We start from the raw sequence: 15,296 nt of genomic DNA, 5'->3' as shown, positions 1-15,296 counted from the left end.
GGGTTTCATTCTTTTCTGGAGGCTCTAAATAAAAATATATTTTCTTGTCTCTTCTGGCTTCTAGAGGGTACCTGCATTCTTTTGCTTGTGGCTCCCTTCTATCTTCAGTCGGTAACGGCTGGTTCAGTCTTTTTTATGTAATAACACTCTGATACTGACTCCTCTGCTACTTCCTACTTCCACTTCTTATTAAGGGCGCTTGTAATTATAGTGGAATCACCTGGGTAATCTAGGGCAATCTCTTTATTTCAAGGATTTTTCTCTACCTTAATCCTATCAGCAATCTTAATTCCCCTTTGTCACATAACATCTTTGGTTTTCCTTTCAGAACCTGGTTTCCTGAGCATGAATCTCTTAGCTTTAACATTCTTTACAACTTGAATAGGCTGTGAATTTCCCAAATCATTAAATTCTGGTTCCTTTTTACTTAACAGCCCTTCCCTCAGTCTATCTCATTCTTTTCACATTTTACTAAAAGCAGCAAGAAGAAACCAAGCTGCAACTTCAACCTTATCCTGGAAAGTTTTCTCAGCTAAATAGCCAAATTCATTGTTTGCAAGTCCTTCTTTCCACATTTCCTCTGTAGGGACTATTCAGCTAAGTTTTCTGCCACTACAACAAGGATTTCCTTTCCTCCAGTATCCAGTGACATTTTCATTTCTTTTCTGTGTGAAGACATCAGATGTGACTTTAACACCCATATTTCCACCAACAGTCTCTTCACAATTATTTAGGTATTCTGTAAGGCAATATATATATGCTTTCTCACCATGCTCCTCACTTTCTTCTGAGTCTTTGCTATCAGAATTGTCAACATCCATATTTCAACTAACAATCTGTCGAAAACAGTCTAGGCTTTTTTGATCAGGCTTTTTAAAAATTCCTCCAGCCTCTGCCTACTACCCAATTCCAAAGCAACTTCTACATTTTGTTATTTGTAACAGTGGCACTCCACTTCCAGGTACCAGCTCTGTATCAGTCAGCATTCAACCACAGAAAGAGAACCAGCAGGTAGATATATTAAGAGATTTATTGCAAGTAAATGATTCATTCAATTGTGGAAGCCAGCGAGGCTAGACCAAAATCTGAAGAGCAGGCAGTTTAAAAAGGCAGGCTGCAAGTCGAAGCACAAGCTGAAGCTGCTGTCCAGTCATCATTTCTTCTTCATCTCAGGGAAGACTTGCTGCTGATTTTAAGGCCTTTTAACTGATAGAATCAGGCCAACCCAGATCATTTAGGATATCCTCTCTATTTTAAGGTTAGCTGATTAGCAACCTTAATTCCATCTGAATTTTAAGCCTCCTTTGCCATAAAACATAACATGTTCAGAGGTTTCAGGGAACAGGATGTGACCATGGTAAGGGGGTCATTATTCTGCCTATCATACCACTCTGTAGTATCTGCAAAGTTAAAAGGCTCCTGGAGATAAAGGAGTCCTGACAATACAGCTGATTATTTCTTCAAATCCTTCATCTACCTCATTACCACATCCTTTAATAAGTTTTCTTCAACTAATATTAATTCTACAATGTATTTTTCCCAGATTCCTTAACAAGCAAAGACAAGTAGATAGATATCGGCATACTGTGCCATCAAAAGTTCCTTTAGGCCTAGAATTTGGAGCTCACTTGAGAATTTCTCTACAATAGCAAGAGACAATCTCAGGATATACACCTGGTTCTGGAGTCTATTGACCTTTAGAGTTTAAATGAACAAGTTAAACACAGTCAATCTGGGTATCAGTAAAACTGTCCAGAATTCTTATCAGAATCATAACTTCAGTTAAGTATAAGGAAGAACCATGAGTTTTTTCAACGTTAATGAGAAAGATATATTTTCATGAGATAGCATGTATCTTAGAGTGAAAGTCTACTAATTACAAGTGTGATTTTTAATATAAACAGCATGAAATTATACATGTTGCTGACTACTGATAAAACAAAATACAAACAGAGCTTGAAAGAAGCTGGACATGGGTGAATACAAATTGATTCTTCCCAAAGAGAAAATGGGTTATAAAAAAGCCATAGTTGTGTAAAAAAAACAACAACAAAAAACTAAAAACAAAACTCTGATAATTTAAAAATGAAATATGATATAAAGGAACCAGATATTCTTATACAGTGTCTTATAGTGAAATAAGTACTTCTAAAATTACAATTATGTTTATTCTGAGAAGTTAACTTTCATTTTATCCTTTAGTAATGAGTTCTGAATTTAAATTTTTTTAAGTGAGAGGCAAGGAAGCAGGGAGGCAGAGAGATGAACTCCCTCATGCACCCTGACCAGGCCGCCAACCCCCCTACAGGGTGATGCTCTGCTCATTTGGGGCTACTGCTCCATTGCTTGGCAACCGAACTATTTCAGTGCCTGAGAGGAGGCCATGGAGCCAATCACAGTTCCCAGAGCCAACTTGCCCAAACCTTTGGACCCATGACTGTGAGAAGGGAAGAGAGAGAGAGAGAGAGAGAGAAGGGGGTGGCGGAGAGGTGAAGAAGCAAATAGTCGTTTCTCCTGTGTGCCCTGACTGGGCATCAAACCCGGGACTTCCACATGCCAGGCCAACGTTCTACTGCTGAGCCAAGAGTTCTAAAATTTTAATCAAGTATGAACTTTCCTGATTTTAAAAATACAATAGTTGGAAAAATAACTATAGAACAACAAAACAAATAATACCTTTACTGAGAAAAAATATGAAAAATGAAAAACAGAATTAAAGGCTATCACTGCATTAAAAAAAATGTAAAGGAGACAACACTAATGCAGCACGTGGGTAAGTTTCAGATACCTAAACTATTATGAAATGTTGTATTTCCCCCTGACTTCCTCCCAATGTCCTGGCCTAATATATTGGGGAAGGTCGGCTTCAAGAATTTGAACTCATTACTCCCAGAGTCTCCCGTCAGACACACCTCATACTGGTAGCTTTGTGAGAGAGTCCCAGTGCCACTGACGTCCACCAGGTGGCCCGGGAAGTGGCCCTCAGGCACCGAGCAGCCACCCACCCAGGCGGCCCTGCTCCGCCTGCACAGCCGCACCGCGATGAACGCCAGCACCGAGAACAGGAAGAGCGACGACACCGACGCCAACGCGATGACCAGGTAGACGGTGAGCGGGTCGGCCTGGGCCGCGTCGGCCGCCGCTTCGGGCAGCGGCAGGTAGGGCTGCGAGAGGCCGTCCACCAGCAGCACGTGCAGCGTGACGCTGGCCGAGCGCGGCGGCTCGCCGTTGTCCTTGACCAGCAGCAGCAGCCGGTGCTTGGCCGCGTCGCGCTCGCTCAGCAGCCGGGCCGTGCGCACCTCGCCGTTGTGCGCCCACACGCCGAACAGCCCGGGCTCCGTGGCCTTGAGCAGCTGGTACGACAGCCAGGCGTTCTGGCCCGAGTCGCCGTCCACCGCCACCACCTTGCTCACCAGGTAGCCGGGCTCGGCCGCCCTGGGCACCAGCTCGGTGCAGGGCGCCGAGCCGTTCTGCGGCGGGTACAGCACGAAGGGCGAGTTGTCGTTGGCGTCCAGCACCTGCACGCGCACCAGCGCCTGGCTGCTCAGCGCCGGGGCCCCGCGGTCTGTGGCGCCCACGAGGAACTCGAACGCCTGCAGCGCCTCGAAATCCAGCGCCCTCAGGGCGAACAGGTGTCCGTTGTCCGCGTTGATGGACACCAGCGAGGCCAGGGGCAGGCTGGGGTCCTGGGGCGGCAGCAGCGAGTAGGTGACCTGGGCGTTGGCGCCCGCGTCTGTGTCCGTGGCGCTGACGCTGCCGATGTGCAGGGCGGGGCTGTTGTTCTCGCGGATGAAGAGCGTGTAGGAGGTTTGGGTGAAGGCGGGGGCGTTGTCGTTGACATCGGAGACCAGCACGGTTATGTTGTGCTGGGTTTTCAGTCTGGGTGTCCCCAAGTCGGTAACTGTAATAGTGACGTTGTACTCGGCTCTGGTCTCTCTGTCCAGAGCCCCGTTTGTTACCAGGGTGTAGAAATTCTCTTCAGTTGGTTTCAGGAGGAAGGGGAGATCGTCTTGGATGGAGCAAATCATCCTTCCATTGTCCCCTGAGTCTCTGTCTCGAATCTCAAACAGGGCCACTTCTATCTCTGAGGAATTTTCAGGAATGGGGCTGGTAAGTGATGAAATAGTTAGTTCCGGAGAGTTATCGTTGACATCCACAACCTCAATGGAGACAGAGCATTTTCCAGAAAGTCCCCCGCCATCAGAGGCATCTATATCCAGCTCATATGATGATATTGTCTCAAAATCTAGTTTTTTGGTTAGTCGAACTTCTCCTGAAAGGCTGTTGACTTCAAAAGTTGTGCTTATCTCCTGAGAACTGTAAGAAAGGGAGTATGATATCTGTCCGTTTGTCCCAGTGTCTAAATCTCTAGCAGAAACTTTAACAACTAGGGAACCTACAGGGCTGTTCTCTGGGACCTGCACTTGGTAGAGCATCTGTGCAAACTCAGGGGCGTTGTCGTTGATGTCCAAGACCAAGATGTGGACCTGGGCGGTGCCAGACCGGGGTGGAGAGCCGCCATCCAGGGCTGTGAGGGTTAATCTGAGCTCGGCCTGCTCCTCACGATCCAGCTCTTTGTCCAGCACCAGCTCTGGGTATTTTCTGCCATCCCCCCGGTTGCGCGTGGAAACATGGAAGTACGAGTTAGGACTGATATTGTAGTTTTGGATATTGTTGTTGCCCACGTCCAAGTCCTGGGCTTTTTTCAGAGGAAACACGGTCCCAGGAGGCCTATTTTCTGGGATTTTCAGCGTCATTTCTCTTTCAGGGAACTCAGGTGAATGATCATTTATGTCTCTCACCAGTAGCTCAGCTCGAAATACTCCCAATGGTTTTTTCAGTAACACTTGGAAATGCATTACACATGGATCAGTGGGGCCACACATCTCCTCCCGGTCCAGTTTCTCATTTAATATCAAGTCCCCAGTCTGCAGATCAAGCTGCAATCGGGGTTCGTTATCCGCAGTGACCACCCGGGCACCCCGCGCTGCTAGCTCTCCCGCTCCCAGCCCCAGGTCATCGGCCAAGTTGGCCACAAAGGAACCGCTCTCTGTGTCCTCCATTACGGAATAGCGACGGGATTCCCAGCCTGCGATAGCCACACCCACCAAAAGAAAGAGAATCAGGACTTGCCTTTGTTTAGGAAAAAGCTCCCCTCCGACCTCCATCTTTATTCCACAAGCACCTTCCCAGGATCCAGACCCAGCTCTGCCTTAGGGAGCAATGCGACTGAGACTGTATTGTATCTCTCAGTTGGTAACCTCTCAGGAAATGTCGATGAATAGCATTCTCTGGAGACTTACTAGTCCTCGGTAAGGCTTTGAGGCTTTTCTCTTCCACTAGAGATCTGAGATAGAGTTAGTTGAATTTCCTGGTTTCTTTTTTTCCTTTTACTTTTTTAAAACGCCTTAGCCTGCAGCGCCACCATGTGTTATTTTAGGGGGGAAAAAGACTAAAATTGTATCCTCTCTTTCTATGTACCTGTAATAATCTAGTAAACCCAATTATCTATGTAGCAGTACCAATAATCTACTGGGAGTTTGGAAATGTTTTAGGGATATGATGCAATCAGAAAACTATGCAATTAAACTATTTACTCCTTCATTCAAAGATGTATTGTTGATATCTATGTATGAAGTTCTGAAATACATTACTAAACAATCAAGACATGGTTTTTATCTTCTAGAACCTGTAGTCTAATTGGGGTCCTCTGGGGAGAACTAAGAGGTGACAGAAGACTTCATAGTGATCAGTCATCTTGTAAAATAACAGTAGCCTATGTGATTTTTAAAAATTCTCTTAGCAAAAATGGATTTTTTAGATCTTTTTTCAAATTCTAGGTAGCCTATGTGTCAGAATTGTGGTTCTCATTGGTCGGATAAGGTTCTCATTGGTTCACATCAAGGAAAAAGTTACTAGTTAATTGAAGTTTACATATTTTTCTACATAAAGTCAGTTATGATTTTATGAAATTTTCAAACTATGGGAAAATGCACATGAGGGCAATTTTATAGCTCTCAGTCTGCTTCATCTTCTTAGCATTGATCACCATCTGATATAGCAAATATAAACATGTTTAATTATTTCTTTTCTGTGTCATCCTTGAGTTACAAAACTTGGTTTTCTTCACTTTGATATCTCTCAACAGCTAGTTGCTGGCACATGGAAAATGCTCAACAATTCATTTAAAAATTTTGACAGAGGATTCTTCTTCTAACATGAAAGCACTTTTTTGGTTAATTCCTACATAACACATAGACATAAACAAAAGTGTGATAATAGCTAGAGAGAAAGGGCTTGGTGCCTAGGTAGAGAAGCGCGAAGGGAGGAGATATGGGAAAGGAAAGACTTTGCTTGGAATGGTGGGCTCACAATACAGTGTGGTGATGATGTTTTATTAAGTTGTACATTTGAAACCTGTATGGTTTTGGGAATCAATGTCACCCTAGGAAATTAAATTAAAAAATTAAAAACAGAAGCACCTTTTACTTCAAAGTTGAAACTTTTTTTAAAAAGCCCTGTTTTTTTCTGGATCTTTGTTAATTAATACGAGACGCCATTTTCCCAAGTAGTTATTTTCTATGCTGTTTTACATAGTTATTTAGAATAATTTACAATGACCTAATTTTTTTCATTAAATGGCAAAACACCTCAGCTCTTTCTTTAAAAATAAAAAAGAAAGAACTTTATGCCACTAAATTCAACAACCTAGAAGAAATGGATAAATTCCTAGAAAAATACAATCTTCCTAGACTGAGTCAAGAAGAAGCAGAAAGCCTAAACAGACCTATCAGTAGAGAAGAAATAGAAAAAACCATTAAAAACCTCCCCAAAAATAAAAGTCCAGGCCCTGACGGCTATACCAGCGAATTTTATCAAACATTCAAAGAAGACTTGGTTCCTATTCTACTCAAAGTCTTCCAAAAAATTGAAGAAGAAGCAATACTTCCAAACACATTTTACGAAGCCAACATAACCCTCATACCAAAACCAGGCAAGGATGGCACAAAAAAAGAAAACTACAGACCAATATCTCTAATGAATACAGATGCTAAAATACTAAACAAAATACTAGCAAATCGAATACAACAACATATTAAAAAAATAATACATCATGATCAAGTGGGATTCATCCCAGAATCTCAAGGATGGTTCAACATACGTAAAACGGTTAACGTAATACACCATATCAACAAAACAAAGAACAAAAACCACATGATCTTATCAATAGACGCAGAAAAGGCTTTTGATAAAATACAACACAATTTTATGTTTAAGACTCTCAACAAAATGGGTATAGAAGGAAAATATCTCAACATGATAAAGGCCATATATGATAAACCATCAGCTAACATCATATTAAATGGCACTAAACTGAAGGCTTTCCCCCTTAAATCAGGAACAAGACAGGGTTGTCCACTCTCTCCACTCTTATTTAATGTGGTACTAGAGGTTCTAGCCAGAGCAATCAGACAAGACAAAGAAATAAAAGGCATCCATATCGGAAAAGAAGAAGTAAAGGTATCACTTTTTGCAGATGATATGATACTATACATCGAAAACCCCAAAGAATCCACAAAAAGACTACTAGAAACAATAAGCCAATACAGTAGGGTCGCAGGATACAAAATTAACATACAGAAGTCAATAGCCTTTCTATATGCCAACAATGAAACAACTGAGAAGGAACTCAAAAGAACAATCCCCTTCACGATTGCAACAAAAAAAATAAAATACTTAGGAATAAACATAACAAAGAATGTAAAGGACTTATATAATGAAAACTATAAACCATTGTTAAGGGAAATCGAAAAAGATATAATGAGATGGAAGAATATACCTTGTTCTTGGCTAGGAAGAATAAATATAATCAAGATGGCTATATTACCCAAAGCAATATACAAATTTAATGCAATTCCCATCAAACTTCCAATGACATTTTTTAAAGAAATAGAGCAAAAAATCATCAGATTTATATGGAACTATAAAAAACCCCGAATAGCCAAAGCAATCCTAAAGAAAAAGAATGAAGCTGGGGGCATTTCAATACCTGACTTCAAACTCTATTATAGGGCCACGACAATCAAAACAGCATGGTATTGGCAGAAAAATAGACACTCAGACCAATGGAACAGAATAGAAAGTCCAGAAATAAAACCACATATATATAGTCAAATAATTTTTGATAAAGGGGCCAACAACACACAATGGAGAAAAGAAAGCCTCTTCAATAAATGGTGCTGGGAAAACTGGAAAGCCACATGCAAAAGAATGAAACTGGACTACAGTCTCTCCCCCTGTACAAAAATTAACTCAAAATGGATCAAAGATCTAAACATAAGACCTGAAACAATTAAGTACATAGAAGAAGACATAGGTACTCAACTCAGGGACCTGGGTTTTAAAGAGCATTTTATGAATTTGACTCCAATGGCAAGAGAAGTGAAGGCAAAAATTAATGAATGGGACTACATCAGACTAAGAAGTTTTTGCTCAGCAAGAGAAACTGATAACAAAATAAACAGAAAGCCAACTAAATGGGAAATGATTTTTTCAAACGACAGCTCAGATAAGGGCCTAATATCCAAAATATACAAAGAACTCATAAAACTCAACAACAAACAAGCAAACAATCCAATAAAAAAATGGGAAGAGGACATGAACAGACACTTCTCCCAGGAAGAAATACAAATGGCCAACAGATATATGAAAAGATGCTCATCTTCTTTAGCTATTAGAGAAATGCAAATCAAAACTGCAATGAGATACCACCTCACACCTGTTCGATTAGCTGTCATTAGCAAGTCAGGTAACAGCAAATGTTGGAGAGGCTGTGGAGAAAAAGGAACCCTCATACACTGTTGGTGGGAATGTAAAGTAGTACAACCATTATGGAAGAAAGTATGGTGGTTCCTCAAAAAACTGAAAATAGAACTACCTTATGACCCAGCAATCCCTCTACTGGGTATATATCCCAAAAACTCAGAAACATTGATACGTAAAGACACATGCAGCCCCATGTTTATTGCAGCATTGTTCACAGTGGCCAGGACATGGAAACAACCAAAAAGCCCATCAATAGATGACTGGATAAAGAAGATGTGGCACATATACACTATGGAATACTACTCAGCCATAAGAAATGATGACATCGGAACATTTACAGCAAAATGGTGGGATCTTGATAACATGATACGAAGCGAAATAAGTAAATCAGAAAAAAACAGAAACTGTATTATTCCATACGTAGGTGGGACATAAAAGTGAAACTAAGAGACATTTATAAGAGTGTGGTGGTTACGGGGGGGGGGGGGGGGGGGGGGGGGGGGGAATGGGAGAGGGATAGGGGGTGGGGAGGGGCACAAAGAAAACAAGATAGAAGGTGACAGAGGACAATCTGACTTTGGGTGGTGGGTATGCAACATAATTGAACGACAAGATAACCTGGACTTGTTATATTTGAATATATGTATCCTGATTTATTGATGTCACCCCATTAAAAAAATAAAATTATATAAAAAAAATAAATAAATAAAAAGAAAGAACATAACAACCAGGCTATAATGATTCTACAAATAATGTATATCTTTCTTTAAAACATATTTTACTTAGTTGTATTTCACACTAATGTTATTATGACATTAATGATATTCAAGACTACTTCTTATATAGAATTTTCTAAAAATTTCTGCTAAACACTCCATAAACTGGGCAAATTGGAAATATCCAGTAATTCTCAAAATTATGTAGTCTAACAAAAGCTTGTGCTTGTCCCTTATCCCTTACAGACTACTGATATTTCACCACCTTTTGACCCAAACATTGTTAAATTTATATGACAACCACAAGTTTTTAAATGTCAAATCAATAGCAAGTTTCAATCCATACAAGAATATTTAAACATGCCTTTGACAAATGAAAAAACTCACCTCACTATCTTAATTAGAGGAAAACTTACTGAAAGAGCACTTGTGTCTAAAAACCCAAGGGAGAAAGCAGACTTGGGGGAGGCCAGGAAGTGTACAATGAGGTTGCTTTTTAGGCATGTCCCACTGGATTGATTTCTATGCTTCTTTCCATGTATTTAGCCAACATTATTGTGTTCTTCTTAAGTTCCTAACAAAGAAACTATTTTATATCTGGTTTTTAAAGCCATTTTTTAAACAGAGAGAATCAGATTGGTACAGCTTAGATCAGCAATGTTTACCATCTTGCCTGACTGTCTAAAATCACAAAAAGAGATGGGTCATTAAAATAAACATGGCTGCAACAATAGATATGTACTGAAGAGAGAAGTTTTCAGAAAGTGATGAAGTGGGATCTATTAGTTAAATATCTGAAAATAATCTAATACTCTTTCAATATGGTGATGAAAGATGATTTGACTTTGGGTTGTGGGCACAGAGTGTAAAATACAGATCATGTATCATAGAAATATATACTCACAACTTAAATAATCTTATTAACCAATGTCACCCAAATGCATTTAATTTTAAAATAATACTCATATATATATCATATACTGAAGGTTGATAGAAAGAGGTAAAAATCTTTCAAATATGGAAGAAATTACAGATTTTTTATCTATTCCACTGCAGAACAAAACATGCGATTTTTGCAGACATTTCTCTATTTAAAAATTTAAGACAGGTAGGCATAATACGTTAAACTAATAATATACTAATAATCCATTATATCTGTATCATGCATGTCTTCTAAGAAACGACAACATCAAATTTTTAAAAAATATTTCTGGACATTTTTGAAATTTTAATGGGGTGACATTGATAAATCAGGGTACATATGTTCAGAGAAAACATCTCCAGGTTATTTTGACATTTGATTATGCTGTATACCCCTCACCCAAAGTCAAATTGTCTTCCAGCGTCACCTTCTATCTAGTTTTCTTTGTGCTCCTCCCCTCCCCCCCTCCTTCTTCTGCCTCCCCCCAACCACCACATTCTTGTCCATGTCCATGACTCTCATTTTTATGACTGAACAACATTTAAACTGAGAATGGTGCTGGGGTCATTTTGAAATCAAAGTGGTTGATAATGAAAAGTTAATAAATTGAAAAATATTTATGACTTTTTAGGAATGAAATAAAGTTGAAATTCTTTGTTGTAATCAAAAGGGAAATGATGAAAAGAGAGGAGATATGAGTATATACTTAAAGTTTCTAATTGCAATTAGAAAAATGAAGTAAACAAATCAAAGAAATTCTATATGGCTCAAAAAAGGTAATGTAAACATTATATTTAGAAAGAACAAACCTTCACCTTGAATGCTCTCAAAAATTAACAAATTCTAATTGAATTCAACCATTCACAAAATTTGACTGTTCTCTTACACCATTCATAGACTCCGGATGGTTGGAGGCAACAGATTTCAGGAATTTGAACTCGCTTGTCCCTGAGCCTCCGCTCAGACACACCTCATACTGGTAGCTCTGAGACAGGGTCCTCGTGCCGCTAAAATCCACTAAGTGGCCCGGAAAGTGGCCCTCAGACACCGAGCAGCCACCCACCCAGGCGGCCCTGCTCCGCCTGCACAGCCGCACCGCGATGAACGCCAGCACCGAGAACAGGAAGAGCGACGACACCGACGCCAACGCGATGACCAGGTAGACGGTGAGCGGGTCGGCCTGGGCCGCGTCGGCCGCCGCTTCGGGCAGCGGCAGGTAGGGCTGCGAGAAGCCGTCCACCAGCAGCACGTGCAGCGTGACGCTGGCCGAGCGCGGCGGCTCGCCGTTGTCCTTGACCAGCAGCAGCAGCCGGTGCTTGGCCGCGTCGCGCTCGCTCAGCAGCCGGGCCGTGCGCACCTCGCCGTTGTGCGCCCACACGCCGAACAGCCCGGGCTCCGTGGCCTTGAGCAGCTGGTACGACAGCCAGGCGTTCTGGCCCGAGTCGCCGTCCACCGCCACCACCTTGCTCACCAGGTAGCCGGGCTCGGCCGCCCTGGGCACCAGCTCGGTGCAGGGCGCCGAGCCGTTCTGCGGCGGGTACAGCACGAAGGGCGAGTTGTCGTTGGCGTCCAGCACCTGCACGCGCACCAGCGCCTGGCTGCTCAGCGCCGGGGCCCCGCGGTCTGTGGCGCCCACGAGGAACTCGAACGCCTGCAGCGCCTCGAAATCCAGCGCCCTCAGGGCGAACAGGTGTCCGTTGTCCGCGTTGATGGACACCAGCGAGGCCAGGGGCAGGCTGGGGTCCCGGGGCGGCAGCAGCGAGTAGGTGACCTGGGCGTTGGCGCCCGCGTCTGTGTCCGTGGCGCTGACGCTGCCGATGTGCAGGGCGGGGCTGTTGTTCTCGCGGACGAAGAGCGTGTAGGAGGTTTGGGTGAAGGCGGGGGCGTTGTCGTTGACATCGGAGACCAGCACGGTTATGTTGTGCTGTGTGTTCAGTCTGGGTGTCCCCAAGTCGGTGACGGTGATGGAGATGTTGTACTCCGCCTGGTTTTCCCTGTCCAGAGGTCCTTCTGTTACCAGCTTGTAGAAATTCTCAACGGAAGGTTTTAGCATGAAGGGAACATCTTCCTGGATGGAACAAACCACCCTTCCGTTTTCCCCAGAGTCTGGGTCTTGAACACTGAAAAGAGCTATGGTGGTTTCCGGAGAATTTTCTGGGATGGAACTTGTAAGTGAAGCCACTGTCAGTTCCGGGGCGTTGTCGTTTATATCCAGCACCTGTATTATAACAGTGCATTTTCCAGAAAGACCTGCCCCATCAGACGCCTTAACATCCACCTCATATGACACAATTTTTTCAAAATCGAGTTTCTTGATTATTTTAATTTCTCCAGTGAGTTCATTAAGTGCAAATGTCTTAGTAATATCTTCATCACCATAAAAAAATGAGTAGAACACTTCACCATTTATTCCCATGTCTAAATCCCTAGCGGAAACAGTGACAACAAGGGTTCCCAGAGGACTGTCTTCCAGGATCTGTACTCGATAGAGTGGCTGCACAAACTCAGGAGCATTGTCATTGATATCCAAAACATGAATGAGGACCAGGGCGGTGCCGGATTTGGGAGGAGCTCCACCATCTACTGCCGTGAGAGTTAACCTCAGCTCAGGCTGCTCCTCTCGATCTAGAGCTCTGTCCAGAACCAGCACTGGGTATTTTCTGCCCTCACTGCCATTTCTGGTAAGAACGTGGAAATGGGATTTGGGGTAGATGGCATAATTTTGAACGTTATTGATGCCTACATCCATATCTTGTGCATTTTTCAGGGGAAACACCGTCCCTGGAAGAGCATTTTCCATGATTTTCAAGATCATTTCTACTTTTGGGAACACAGGTGAATTATCATTTATATCACTGACCCAAAGCTTAAACCTATATACTTCCAAAGGTTCTTCCAGTAACACCTGGAATTGCAGCACACAAGGCTCTGTGGGACCACACAATTCTTCCCGATCCAGTTTTTCATTTACTTGTAAATCTCCCGTCTGAAGGTTCAGCTGTAAATGTTTGTTGTTAAAAATGACCCGAGCCCTCCGCAGAGACAGCTCTTTTATCTCTAGCCCTAAGTCCTTTGCTATATTGGCCACAAAAAACCCATTTTCTGTTTCTTCTGCGACAGTATAACCTTCCCGTTCTGCACAAGTCTGAGCCAGCAAAACAAAGAGAAGCAGGACTTGCCTTAGTGTAGGAAAGCGCTCCTCTTCAGTCTCCATTTTTCCAGCGTCAGAAGTCTTTTAGGGTCGTTTGGTGTTGGGTCTCTAGGCAGTCTGTCCTGGGAGTCAATCCTTGCTGCAAGGTAATTCCACTAAGAATTCTTTGCTCTTAGCTAGATCTGTGTAATGACCGTCAGAACAGGGACCCTCCGGAGGCCTATTTTTCGCAACCTTGGCTTACAGCGCCACCATGTGCTGTTCTTATACCTGGTTTGCTGGAAATGTTATTAAATGTATTCCACTTACTTAGATTTATGCACACACATAAAACAACCAGCACGGATTATATATAGGGTGATTTATAAATAAAATGGTAACTTCTATTTTCCTGTGAGATGGTGGTTATGGAAATGGTGCCAGCCACTTTGGGAAATGATGCAAGAACAAAGCTACCTATATTTATTTGTTTACTCTACAAAACTTACTGATTTCATACTTATGTCAGGCTGTATACTAAGTGGTAGGTATACAAACACCTTCTTTGTCGTCCAGGAGTTCACAGTCCAATGTCTACTCTATTGTATAGTCTATATTGTGGGGAGAAAGGGATTGAGTTGAATAAGATGTGTTGCTAGCAGTCTATTCCTTAAAAAATCAAACTAAGCATACTGCCAGCACAGTACATAAAGAGGTTCATTTACATACTCCAGGAGTATAAACTTAAGTGGCAGACCAGCTAGAACTGCTTTATTGTGCATACTAAATAGATAGCTTAAGTAATGGTGGATAACTTATTTGTAAATATTGTCTAAGGCAAATATCTCAGTATCTCTGTAAGCACTGTTGTATTGACTGTTACAATTTGTGGAAAACATCTATTACTAAAACTAAGACACATACATTTTGAAGCTATGATTCACTGAGATCTTGAAAAGTGGGAAAGTCAAGATCACAAAGATAAAGGGGTAAAGTTACAGTAAAAACTAAAGTGCAGAAGAAAATAAATTAGGTTCATCTAAAAGAGCAGGTTAAACTTATTTCCAAGTATGAAAGACTACAATTAATTTTTAGCAAGCAACTCACATAGCTCTTGTGGATAGCTTGAGATCCTGTCACCCTAAAATGGGATTAAAACTCTTTTACTCCTAAAGATGAAAAAAATATCATGGGGTCAGGGACCTGGGGTATCCAGGCACCAAACTTTAGCTAATATTTTAATATTATTTAAATAATAGCGTCACATATTTTGGCTCTTTAATTGTCTAGATAACTGGGAAAACAACTTGGGCCAAGTGTGAACATTATGTTGACTATTGGTTTAATGCTATTAAGGTACAAATCACTCAACTTGACATTCTACTTTAGAATATTTTCCTTTACATAGTAAAACAAATTTAAGCAAGCCTTGAAAATATAAGAACATGCTAGTTACAGTTACAGCTGATAATCTTCCTCATAGATCTTGGTCATAGATCCAAACTCTTTATTATAAAGTTAAATATGTAAGAAAATGTGCCCTTAATGTTCATATAGTTTTGAAAAATTAATAGAAACTGTTATCTATATCACTGAGTAAATTGATCAAAATTAGTTTTTAATTCCCATCTGTCACCTCAGAAAAATTTTCTCTTATAAGGAGAAAATTTTAAGCCTGTAGACTAGGCAGGAACCTTAAATT

The 15,296-nt window shown here is 41.7% G+C and overlaps 2 protein-coding genes across 2 annotated transcripts; both read right to left on the bottom strand.

Annotated features, from left to right (window-relative positions):
• Window positions 1-2,239: 2,239 nt before the first annotated feature.
• On the bottom strand, window positions 2,240-5,328 carry LOC136376629 (protocadherin beta-15-like). The gene has a single exon (XM_066342823.1). The coding sequence runs from the start codon at window positions 5,166-5,168 to the stop codon at window positions 2,781-2,783; it is 2,388 nt and encodes a 795-aa protein (XP_066198920.1). The 5' UTR covers window positions 5,169-5,328; the 3' UTR covers window positions 2,240-2,780.
• A 5,989-nt stretch (window positions 5,329-11,317) lies between these two features.
• On the bottom strand, window positions 11,318-13,777 carry LOC136377215 (protocadherin beta-15-like). Its single transcript, XM_066343701.1, has one exon. The coding sequence runs from the start codon at window positions 13,676-13,678 to the stop codon at window positions 11,318-11,320; it is 2,361 nt and encodes a 786-aa protein (XP_066199798.1). The 5' UTR covers window positions 13,679-13,777.
• Window positions 13,778-15,296: the final 1,519 nt, after the last annotated feature.

Source organism: Saccopteryx leptura, chromosome 6 (genome assembly GCF_036850995.1).
Source record: "Saccopteryx leptura isolate mSacLep1 chromosome 6, mSacLep1_pri_phased_curated, whole genome shotgun sequence".
Taxonomy (NCBI): domain Eukaryota; kingdom Metazoa; phylum Chordata; class Mammalia; order Chiroptera; family Emballonuridae; genus Saccopteryx; species Saccopteryx leptura.
This window is presented reverse-complemented; position numbering and strand designations above follow the sequence as displayed.

Bases quoted from the DNA above. Each gene is read 5' to 3' on its own strand.
- LOC136376629 (XM_066342823.1), bottom strand. From the start codon at position 5,168: ATGGAGGTCGGAGGGGAGCTTTTTCCTAAACAAAGGCAAGTCCTGATT.
- LOC136377215 (XM_066343701.1), bottom strand. From the start codon at position 13,678: ATGGAGACTGAAGAGGAGCGCTTTCCTACACTAAGGCAAGTCCTGCTT.